Source organism: Anolis carolinensis, chromosome 2 (assembly GCF_035594765.1).
Source record: "Anolis carolinensis isolate JA03-04 chromosome 2, rAnoCar3.1.pri, whole genome shotgun sequence".
Taxonomy (NCBI): Eukaryota; Metazoa; Chordata; class Lepidosauria; order Squamata; family Dactyloidae; genus Anolis; species Anolis carolinensis.
The window spans coordinates 29,102,231-29,114,305 of record NC_085842.1 but is presented as its reverse complement, the minus strand read 5'-3'; the positions used below and the strand labels follow the sequence as shown (position 1 = coordinate 29,114,305).

The window sequence follows — 12,075 nt, the reverse complement described above, 5'->3', positions numbered from 1 at the left end:
CCTTTTTACTTTTCAAGAAATTTCTCCTACGTTACAAAAGTCCTCCTGACCATTGGATTGGTCTGCGAAGAGATAACCCAGAGCAGCTTTGGAGATGAATCAATGGTACCATTTTCCATGAATGGTGAGTCTTTCTTCTATATTGTTACAGAAAGAAAGATTTAAAGTCAGAAGCCAAAGTGCAGTATTATGACAAGAGAATATTCTGGGGTTTCTGATCAGTTGCAGACAGCATCACTGTTGTCTTGTGAGGATTACATTTTGTGATGCAAATTGGGATTTATATTTTTAGATATTATTTATTTCAATGTTGTATTATTGTTTAGGACTACAGTTGAGGGCAGAGGAAGATGTGCATATATGAACCACAAAGCTATTGCCAGCTCCAGCTGCTCAAGAGAAGAACACTGGATCTGCAGCAAACCAGCTGAGAGCTATCAGTTTGTCACCGCCTGAGTCCAGCCTTTGAATGACTATGGGACCAGCAAGAAAGATCGGAGGTCAGAAACCAGACATGTAGTGACATGGCATGGGAGTATCAGGGTTTTTGTTTTGTTTTTTGAAAATGGAAATCTCCATAACTTTTTGGAGATGTTACGATCTTTGGAAAGGCATGATCTTGACAGAAGTCACAACCTTTTGAAAAATGATGCCATACCCTCTTGGGCGCTCCTGATGGCACAGTGGGTTAAACCGCTGAACTTGCTAACCAAAAGGCTGGTGATTCAAATCCGGGGAGAGAAGTGAGCTCCTGCTGTTAGCCCCAGCTTCTGCCAATGTAACAGTTTGAAAACATGCAAAAGTGAGTAGATAAATAAGTACCACTCTGGCAGGAAGGTTATGGCACTCCATGCAGTCATGCTGGCCACATGACCTTGGAGGTGTCTACACACAACGCCAGCTCTTCAGCTTAGAAATAGAGATGAGCACCATCCCTCAGAGTCGGACATGACTAGACTTAAATGTCATGGGAAAACCTTTACCTTTACCTAACTCTTGATAAAAAGCATGCTCTATTAGAGTCATAATGTGATGTCTCAGGCACCTTTGGCCCCTGACCCCATGGCCATTGCTGACCAAACTGAAGAAGACTTGGGTTTTTTCCCAAGTCAGCAAGATTCAGTTCCTTTCCAGATACCTACTGTTGACATTTCCGTGCCAGAGCCAATTAAGGATGCCCTTGAGACAGTGCAGCCTCTCCTGGGTTCTCCGGATGGTTTACTGTTTGATCGAAGGGCTTTTCTGAAAACAGACTGTTCTCAGAAGCAAAGCTTATGATGAAGCGCCAGATTAGCGGAGCAAGGCGATTATGGCTAGTCCAGTTCTCTTGGGAAGAATTAGGGAAGCAGGCACCTGGTGAGATGTCTTTGGAGGACCAATTCTCTTGGGAAGAATTGGGGAGTCCAGCACCTGCTCTAGGGGAGCTTATGAACTTCTATAAAAGTTTTGCTCTGAAAACCTTCGGTGCGGTGTCAACTTAACTTCTGACTGGGAAGCATCGTCATCTCTTGTTCCTGATTTCCAAGTGGCCTGATGGTGCACTTACTCTGGATGTTGGTTTACCTTCTGGCCAAGTTGGGACTGCGTTTCAGCTCCTGAACATCTAGTTTTGTCTAGCCCTGAATCCTGATTTTGACATTTATTCTAAAGGACTCTTCTTGCTCCCTGCTCTTTTTCCCACTCAAAACTCAGACGGAGTTTGAGTGTGTTTCAGTTTCTGGATTTTGAACTCTAATACTGGACATAAGACTTTATCTTATTGGACTAAAATTGATCTTTTCTGGAAGGTCAATTGCTACTTTTTACTTTGCTGCTTATTTCCATTTGGAACTTTATTTGCTTTAATAAAGATATTATATTGTTATTGGCTTTCGTGTTGGTTCCCAGTGTTCGCACTGCCCAGAAGTGTTAGAGATAACCTTTTGGGAAAATGGCATTCATGCAAGGCAATCAGGCAAGGCAATTTTCGGCTGTTAAACTGCTGTACCTAGGTATTTCTTCTAACTGTTAGGGACAAAGATATGCCAATGCACAAAACACACATATATAGCAGAGTTTCAGAAGTGTTATTTTAGTTGCTCAAAAACATCTACTCTCTCTTAAAATATATTTGTCTTTAAATCATCCTCTCAAGAGAGGAAAATAAGCAGACTTCTTTAAAAGTAGCATAGCTGGTTTACTCACAAACTTCATGGATTCAGCATACAGGTACTTTGCTTATCAATCCAGTTACAAATAGGATTTGAAGTAGTTTCTCTGTGTAGGTAACACAGGGCATCTTATAAATCTTAACAGTTCATAGTCTAAAACATCTTTCTGTTCTGAGAGTCTAATAGAGTGTCTGTAGTCTTTTTCAGTTGAAGTCTCTAAGCATACATCTACAATCTTCCACACTGCATTGTTTCTAAAATGGAGTCTGAGTCCTGAACAAGCCAGTTCTGATTATATGTTCTGCAGCCCCTCCCACAACAAAATGTTAAAGAAAAACTGCAAACCAATACACACATACACAATACAGTAAGCAATCTGAATTATGTACATAACTAATAACTAGTAGAGTCTTGAAGAAGATTGCTATTTCCAACACTCTTCGATCACTTATCTCTTAATCAGTTGGAGATAGCATGAGCATTGCCCTGCCACTCAGATGTATGAGATTATAGTTTCTGCCATGTAAGTTAAGATTAATCCTTTCAAATACAATTCATTTCAATGTTGAATTATTATTTCGGTTCACGAGAGAAGATGTGCACAAGAGAAGAACACTGGATCTGCAGCAAAACAGCTGAGAGTTGTCATTGTGCCATTGCATGTGTCTATCCTCAGAGTGAACCATGCATGGGTCCAGCCATTAAGCTGTTCAGAATGGACTGGAGTCCCAACTTGCTCTTTATATTTTCCATCCTTTCATATATGAGTAGCCAGTTCACAAGCATCATCTATCGAGACACACTTTTTGACAAAAGCAATAAAGAGAGAGAAGCCCAGTCACTTCTTTCACCCAGCAATTGTACTTAAGAATGTGAATTTCTTACTGGTTAGAGGCTGAAAGCATTGAGTATTGAAATGCTTTTAGAAATAAAAAATAACATAATTGCAAGTCTGTTCTTCTTGCAAGAATAAATTTTTTAACTATTTGTACTTGAAGGGTCATCTGAGTAAGCAAAACATGTGTTCTTAGACATTATGAATAGAAAATTTGATACCAGAGGCAAAATATGGAAAGAATAGGGTTAGGTTCCTGCATCGCAAAAAAGAACAGTTCAATATGTTTCAGCAAACGTTTTATTCCAGACGAATAACAACTACATGTTAAATGTGAAAGAAAGAGCCCTGGCAACCCCTGTACAACAACAACAACAACAACAACAACAACAACAACAACAATAATATCTGAATTTTCCAGAGACTGAGGGTTTTTTTTCCTTTCACTAACCTCCACTATTCTTATGATTTCTGTTTCTCATCAAACTTATATCTATGCTTTTCAAAATAAAATGGGGATAGTGGTGCAGTAAATTGCTTGCTGTTCATGTATGATTATGAGATCCTGAAGACAACTACTGTTTACCTTTTTTGTTGTGGGGAGGAACACAGAGCTATAGTAGGATTAGCTGGACTAGAACCCCATTTCAACTCAAGTTTTATTCCAAGGGTTATAGCAGACAAACTGCACAATCCAGTACTACATGTCTGTTTCTAAAGGCCTCCCTCTCTATGTGCTGATGCTGTACAGAAACGTCCAGCTATACAGAAGACAAGGAAAACTGCAGCTGAGAGGTGTAAACTGTAAAAACACTATAGAAAGGGAGCATCATTGCCAGAGGCTTCTTAAACTGTGCTTGGCACTTCCAATCTCCACTGTTTTAGTCATCTCTTTCTTAAAGATACCTGTCCATAGACCCACATTCACGTTCATAAATATGTAAGGTTTGTAGACAGGACATGTAGCTGACGTATGCATAGTTTTCAGATTAAGACTCTTTTCTCTGCAGATACTGCTTTAACAATACAGAAAGCAAGATAACTGTGCCTTCATGAATCACAAAGTGTACAAGCTGACCTGCAATCATACTGTTAGCCCAGGTATGGGCAAACATTGGCCCTCCAGGTGTTTTGGACTCCCACAATTCCTGGCCTCAGGCCCTTTCCCCACTCTGCCGCTTGGCGGAAGGTGAAAAGGAAGAAGCCTGAGACCAGGAATTGTGGGAGGTGAAGTCCAAAACACCTGGAGGGCCAAAGTTTGCCCATGCCTGTGTTAGCACAACCTTTTGACACCTTCCAGAAAGTAAAGCATTCTCTTTCAGCTTAGTATCTTGAAACAAACTTATTTTATATGGAGAGCCAGAGTACTCTTATTGTGTATGATACTTCTGTTTCCATATTTCTATATCTGTGAGTATAGCAAATAACAAAATAGCATATTATCTTGTGCACCAACATGTAATGTCATATAAAAATGGGGTCCTTTTGGCAAATCCACCTTAACACAGTGCTGCAGGTTTCAGATACAATTTTCTTGTTTTTTATTGTTCCACAGTACTTTTCTTCCTGAATGTTTTGTTCTTTGAACCTAGAAAAGAAAGAAAAGGAGGAGCTCTGGGTCCTCAAGGTTTGGCACCTTTTCCTAGTTCCCATCAGAAGCAATCTCTGGCCCAATTCAAGCTTTGCAGGAACTGCTATTTTGAGTTCCTAGTATTTCTATTTTTGATCACTCGGCTCATTCCAGCCTCACTGAATCTCTTGTCTTAATTCTCCAAGGGAGAATGTTGTCAGTTTAATCTCGAGTCATGCAAAACTGAATACTTCAGTTGCTCTAACCCAGTGGTTCTCAACCTGTGGGTCCTCAGATGTTTTGGCTTTCAATTCCCAGAAATCCTAACAGCTGGTAAACTGGCTGGAATTTCAGGGAATTGTGGGCCAAACATATCTGGGGACCCGCAGGTTGAGAACCATTGCTAACCTCAGTTTTTTTTCAAAAGCAAATGTACGATGAAAAAATAAACTCACACATCATGGTTGACCTGGGATCCTGTAGCCCATTTCCATTTCTTCATTGGTAATGACCACAAAAGTCCAATCCAATAGGTATAATGCATATCCAGCATATTTTTTGTTACAAAATCCTATATCAAAAAACAGGAAGAATTTTGGGTGACCACACACTACTATTATTTAACAACATTGCAATTAATATTGAATCCACTATTTTGTTCAGAAAAGTTTGCCAGCTCTGGGTGTGAGATTTACTGGGCATTATTGCCAAATCTTTTCTGAACAAAAGCACCACCTGCTCTTTTAATTCAAGAAATAGTAACTAGTATTAGAAAGGAATGCTTGGGCTTCTCACTATAGAGATACAATTCAAATGTACCATGACATTTTACTAGATTTTTAAAAAATCAAGCAAGTGTCTGAATTCATACCAAATGAAGTATCAGCAAGCCAGCTTTCACCAACCTGATTTAAAAAAATAATCCTTGCACCATCAAACTACATGGAGATAAACAAGTAGCCAATTCACATTGATTATAATTGGAAACAGGTGACATTAATGTTTATATCCCAACTAGCAGAACCAAAGAAAACAACAATTCTTTACAAAGTTATCTTTAAATCAAAAAAACCAATTAGGCTATGATTATATGAGTTAAGCATACAGATTGGTCTTCACTGGATAAGCTTGTGTGGTGCTTTGCGAGCAGGATGGACACTGATTGAGTTCTACATCCCTGCTCTTAGTGTAAACCTGTAATTTGCATTGAACTAATCTCTGTTTAACTCAGCAGAATTTACTTTAGATATCCTTTTGTGTGTATACATAGAGAGAATCTAATTTTATTTCCTTTACCAAATCCTCCATGTCTTGGATTACCAGCAGTTGAGCGTTCCTTGCAGAGCAGTCATCTTGGCTGTCATTCCAACTTTTAAGAGTGTTTGTTGATGGGAACTGGTAGCACTTGTGCTTGTGGAGATGCCAATGTTGAGAACAAACTTGGCAAGTGGAATTCACTGGAGAGGGAAGGCAGGCCATTATCGTTCTCATTAACACTTTTGAAACTTCAGAATTATGTGTTTTACTGCCCCTCAAAAGTGAGCCACTGAGTGTCAAATTGCATGTTCGTATTTGGATAGCGAAGCATTATTTACCTCTAAAATGAGTTTTTCTGTACAGAAAGCATTAGAAGATATCTTGTGTTTCAGGTTGAAACACAACATGGTCTTCCTGTGGTTTTGTATATTTATATCATTTGCTTACTCTTCAGTCCTGATTAGTATGCTTCTTGGATTTTCATACCCTAATTCTCAATTCTTCTCAGAATGACATTTACAGCTCAATTATTAGACCTGTCCACACCATTAAATACACAGCTGCAATTCAGATTGCATTCAGCACCAGAGCTGTCCCAATTTCACCCTGTTAGTTCTGATCCTCCCTTTAACATACAGCACCAAAATTATACTGTTGTCCACAGCTCCAGTATTTCAGTGGTTTACTCACGAGTAAATGCCCATCTTACCTAGACCAGCTTCTCAAGTGCTCTCCTCTCCTCTAGCTCCTGGGCAGCTGGATGGCCTATAGGTTTGCTATGGAGATACTGCTGCTACTACTAAAGAATATGGTTGCCGCCACATTCTTGGTCCTGCATGGCCATTCTGTCACATGGTCAGTAACAGTGCATAAGAGTGAAGCCAGCCAAGGTTAGGATGGAAAAAGTGACCCTCCACTCACTCATGAGTAAACCATTGGCTTCCCAATTCTGAGCTGGGATTCTGATATTCAGAAAAATTAAAGAGATCTGCAGTGTTACATAAACCCCAGGAAGCAGCAGTGACATGTAAACAAAAATGGTTATTATTACCACCTGGTGCACATAGCAAAACACAGCAACAGACAGGGACAACCTACATACCACCATTCCTGGTATTAGAAGGTGTGTAGGAATATTTCAGAAAGAAAGGGAAATAAAATGCATAGGTTAGCATCTTGTCAGTGCATGCAGTGTGAATGATCAATCACAGTGCAAAAGCACTATGGAAAAAAACTATTACGAGCTAGATCATCTGCTTAATATCCTCCTATCTAAATAAGGAGTGCACATAGGCGGGAAAACTACAATGTATATTCCCTACCTGAGGTTTGGTTGCATAGTGTGCTTCTTAGATGATACTTAAATTTGTCTGAAGAGGTATTACATTCCACCATGTTAGTCCATTTGCTGTCATTCACCCTACTCTTTCCTTTCTTGTTCTCCAACTGCAAAGCTTAAAAAAATCAGCTAGTTAAGAGGCATTCAGACTCAGATTCAGAATTAAGTTGGTCCTCTGTATCCATGGATTCTTTATACACTCATTCAATGATCCGTGGCTTGAAAATCATCCAGAAAAAAATTCAGAGAACACACCTCAATTTTACCTTCTTATATAAGGAAAAACAATTTACTGTACTATGGCTTCATATATAATAGAATTTAGCATTCACCAATTTTGGTGTTTAAGGGTAGGATTTCCTGGAACCAAACCATTATGGATACCAAGAGCTCACAGTATAGATGGAAACAAAGGAAACAAAAACATGATAGATTGTAAGACATGGTGTCCTGCAGCAGGACAAGATGGGATTCTTGCATGAATGGGACAAGCTGTACCACCCACAATTCCCTGTTCTGCCTGGACATTACATTTTTAGGAATCCTGTCTTTTAGCACATCTACTCATTTTCTTTTGAGATTTTCTATATCAGCACTTTGACCACAAATTAACATTTTATTTTATGCATTACTTTATAAATGAATGAAGCCTTCTTGAATATATTTCAGGGTCCTCCACACCTCCATTTATCCATACAACAGCCCTGTGAGATAAAGTTTAAGATGATAAGATGAGAAGTAACTTTCCCAAGGTCACAATAGCACGACAAATTTCTGTGCATGATATGCCACACCAGGAACACACAGGTATACAACAACTTTTACATAGTATGCTAATTATGGGCTCTGCTTGCCATTTGAATGTCTAGAATATGGCAACCTTTCCTCCATAGAAATGTATGTTTCTCTGAGAACAGGTAGGCTTTCAATCCAAGGCAGGTGGGTTTAATATATGGGCACACTTGCTTCTATATGGGACTTGTACATGTACACCTTATGAAGCAGCACTCTGGAAAAGGCCTTGAATAGAACATTTCACATTACCCAAGCAAACAGGAGCCTTCAGAGATTATTGTGTGTCCATATGGATTCCTGATGGCTCTTGGGTTCCTTCATGTTATCTCAGCAAGCAATTCTGTTGAAGCTCTGGCTGACCTTTGGAATGGAGAAGTGGCCAGGGCAATGAACACAAGTACACTTGAGTGTCCACTTATGGAGTAGAACCAAACCAGCTCCTGGTTTTCCAAGGGTGTTGACAGTGATGACAAAAGTGAGATGGAGAGTAGAGTGATATTGGGGGAAGACACAGAACAAGTGTGATCAAATATGGACTACAGACTATTTGAAGGCCTACTCTTTAACAGGGCAGGTTGCAAATAAATTGTTTTTTGCTGCCACTTTTGCATCTGCAATTAGCCATACAGCAGACTTGTTTTACTGGTCAGAATTCTATTATGCACTGGCTTTAAAGTAGAAAAGCATGGCTAGAGTATTCAATAGTCAACTGTGAAGAATTTGCTCTCCCTGGGCAGATACAGTCACTCCATCTGGATGCCGCATCGGATATAGTGAATGTAATCTTGACTCCTGCTTATCCCATTCTTGCAACTGAGTATGTAATCCTTGGTGAGACCCATCACATGTGTGCTTGACTCTTGCCCTTCTTGGCTTTTTAAACAGGCCAATTGGAGACTGAGAGTGAGTGAGTGAGTAAGTGAGTGAATGAGGTACTCAGTACCTCCTTGCAACAAGGCAGAGTTCCAACTTGCCTGAATGAGGCACATGTGAGGCCTTTGTTGTAAAAACTATCGCCGAATCCCTGTATACTGGGTAATTGTTGGCCAATCCAACTCTCCATTTTTGGGTAAGGTACTGTAGTGTGTGTATGGTGACCTCCCAGCTCCATGCGTTTCTAAATAAAACAGATTATTTAGATCCATTTCAATCTGGTTTATGGCATGGCTATGAAACTGAATTCTTTGGTCATTTTAGGTTGTCCGGGGTCTTCCCGGACAACCTAAAAGAGGCAAGGGTTCGTCCCCTGCTAAAGAAGCCTAGCTTGGATCCCATGACCCTTGCCAACTATCGTCCTGTCTCCAACCTCCCATTCTTGGGTAAGATGATAGAGCGGGCTGTGCTGGGACAATTGCAACAATTTCTGGAGGATACAGCCGGCCTGGACCCTTTCCAGTCAGGCTTCCGCCCTGGCCATGGGACGGAGACAGTCCTGGTTGCCATTACAGATGAACTTCGTCGCCAGTCTGATAGCGGCGGATCAGCGCTACTGGTACTTCTCGACCTTACCGCAGCGTTTGACACCGTTGACTATGATCTAATGATTCACCGTCTCGCCATGTCCGGAGTTCGCGGTCAGGCCCTCAATTGGTTCAACTCATTTCTGCGAAACCGGAGCCAATGCGTGGAGTATATGGATCAAGTCTCTGACAGATCTCCCCTCCTATGTGGGGTACCCCAAGGTGCAATTCTCTCCCCTCTTCTCTTCAACATCTACGTTAGATCCCTTGCTAGCTTGGTTCGGAGTTTTGGCCTAGACTGTTATCAATATGCGGACGACACCCAACTCCTTCTGCGCTTGGAGACTGGAGCAACGTCAATACCAGAAAATTTCACCTTATGTCTGGAGGCTCTGTCGAACTGGCTACGTGCTAGTAGACTGAAGGTGAACCCGGCAAAGACTGAGATTCTCTGGCATGGCCGTTCAACTGGTCTGACCCACTTGCTACCCACCTTCGATGGTGCTGTCCTATCTCCTTCGCCCACCGTTAAGAGCCTGGGTGTCGTTTTAGATTCGCAGCTGACAATGGAAGCTCAGGTCGCTGCTGCCAGCAAACAGGCCTTTTTCCACCTACGACAAGCGAGGCAACTGGCACCCTATCTATCTGATGAGGCTCTGGCAACAGTCATCCATGCCACGGTCATATCTAGGCTGGACTATTGCAACGCCCTGTATGTTGGGCTTCCGATGTCCACGACCCGGAAGCTCCGTATTGTTCAGAATGCGGCAGCCAGGCTACTCACAAGAACACCCATGAAATGCCACATAACACCAGTGCTGCAGCATCTGCATTGGCTTCCAACTGATTACCGTGGTCTATATAAAATGCTAGTCCTGACTTTTAAAACTCTTTACGGCCAGGGCCCATCGTATCTTAGGGACCGTCTCTCCTTCTCCCATCATCGGAGGTCGCAACAACCATCCCAACGAGACTTACTCTATGTACCGGGTCCTAGAGAAGTGCACTTGGAGAGGACCAGGCGCAGAGCTTTTTCTATCTCTGCCCCTGCCTTATGGAATGCCTTGCCGCCCTATATGAGAGCCATGCGTGAGTTGGGGCCTTTTACCCTAGCACTCAAGACATGGCTCTTTACTAGAGCTTTTAATCTATTTTAATATTTTTTAATCAATATTTGTATGTATGTATTTTTATGCTTTACAATTTTATCTTGTAAATCGCCTAGAGCATTGTGGATGGAGGGCGATTAATAAGTAATTAAATGATGATGAATGAATGATGATGATCTTGACAGATAGACTACACAGGGAACTGGGCAGGGTTAATGTGTCCGTATTGGGTCTGCTGAACTACTCAGTAGCTTTCAGTGCCATCAGCTTATGTTATCCTTTTGGGTCACCTTCTTGGGATGGGACAAAGGGACTGTTCTACAGGGACTTTATTCCTTCCTGGAGGAGAAAACTCAGAATGTGATGTGATGCTGACAGACACTTGTTTGATGCCCTAGCTTTTGGCCTGTGGGGTCCCTCATGGTTTTGTTTAGTTCTCTATGCTGGTTAACATATACATGGGACTGCTAGGAAGGATTTGGCAAAGCTTTAGGGCACAGTGTCAGCAATATATGGATAAGACCCTGTTGTACTCTTTTCCATCATAAGCCAAGGAAACTGCTTTGGTCCTAAACCAGTGCCTATCATCAATAATAGATGGGATGAGGGCAAAAAATCACAACTTAATTCAGACAAAATTAAGAATAATTGTTAATCAAAGCACAGATTAAGGAATAAGGATTCAGCCTGTGTTAGACTCGATTTCTATCAGCTTTTACTTTTCCTTCTTGACTGCTCGAAGAGCTTCGTCTATTTTCCATTAAAATGCACCAGGATTTCTGCAGTCCCCTTCTCAATTAAAGATTTAAAGATCAAAAAATTGGAATAATCTTAATAGTGGACATAATTTATTGTATGAATACAAAGAAATTGCCAGTAAAATGTTTTGCATGAGCAGTGAAGAAGTCTGGTGGAGTGAAAAGAGGCAAACAGTGACATCTTATGGTTGAAAGAACTAAGAATTCCACACAACCTCTAATCTAACCGCCTTTAAAACCACTCAAGCTAATTTGAAAATTGCCATGAATTCCAAATTTTAATACTAAAGACTTTTGCTGGTTAAAGATAGTAAGCAGTTACTGGGTGTCAGCAGCAGTGAAAAGAAACATTGGTGGAGTATCTCTCAGAGACAATGAGAGTGGCACCATCGCTAATATTTATTAATACTGCACAGAGGGAGGCACAATATATGTTCTATTGAGGATCTTGTACCATGTACATCATATGACGAAAAAGTCCAAAATTAAACAAGAGATAGTCACAAAATGCAATCAAAGAACTACAGGGATAGAGCAGATGTCAACTACCAGGAGTGCTATGAGTCTCCTTTAGGAGATATAAAGCGGAGTATAAATAGAATAATAGAAACAATAATAATGACATAACTTGTCTCAAGCCAAATGGAAGTCCAATAGCTGACATGCTTAGAAACAAAATTTTAATAGCCTGAAGTTGTACAAGAAATATTATAGAAACATAGAATGTGAGAGATAGTAAAACATGAAATGGAATGTATCAATATAGCAATGATTGCGGCAAGTGAGCTAAAATAGACAGGAA

At 40.8% G+C, this 12,075-nt stretch overlaps 1 protein-coding gene and 1 long non-coding RNA gene across 4 annotated transcripts in view; one reads left to right on the top strand and one right to left on the bottom strand.

The window, feature by feature from the left end:
* Positions 1-326: 326 nt before the first annotated feature.
* Positions 327-1,864, top strand: LOC107982267 (uncharacterized). The gene is made up of 2 exons (XR_507192.3): positions 327-500; positions 1,135-1,864. It is a non-coding gene; the product is annotated as an uncharacterized LOC107982267 (long non-coding RNA).
* Positions 1,865-3,271: 1,407 nt separating this feature from the next.
* The window catches only part of LOC103281768 (killer cell lectin-like receptor subfamily B member 1C), a 48,906-nt gene continuing 40,102 nt past the window's right edge, over positions 3,272-12,075 (bottom strand). For all 3 annotated transcript variants that reach the window (XR_010002474.1, XM_062969531.1, XM_062969533.1), the window contains 4 exons: positions 7,135-7,266; positions 5,852-6,012; positions 5,011-5,126; positions 3,272-4,573 (listed from right to left, as the gene is read on the bottom strand). Coding sequence is in view for 2 of the 3 variants with exons in the window: in XM_062969531.1 (XP_062825601.1) it covers positions 4,450-4,573; positions 5,011-5,126; positions 5,852-6,012; positions 7,135-7,266 (533 nt within the window). In the remaining variant the exon portion in view is untranslated. The remainder of the gene's footprint in view (positions 4,574-5,010; positions 5,127-5,851; positions 6,013-7,134; positions 7,267-12,075) is intronic.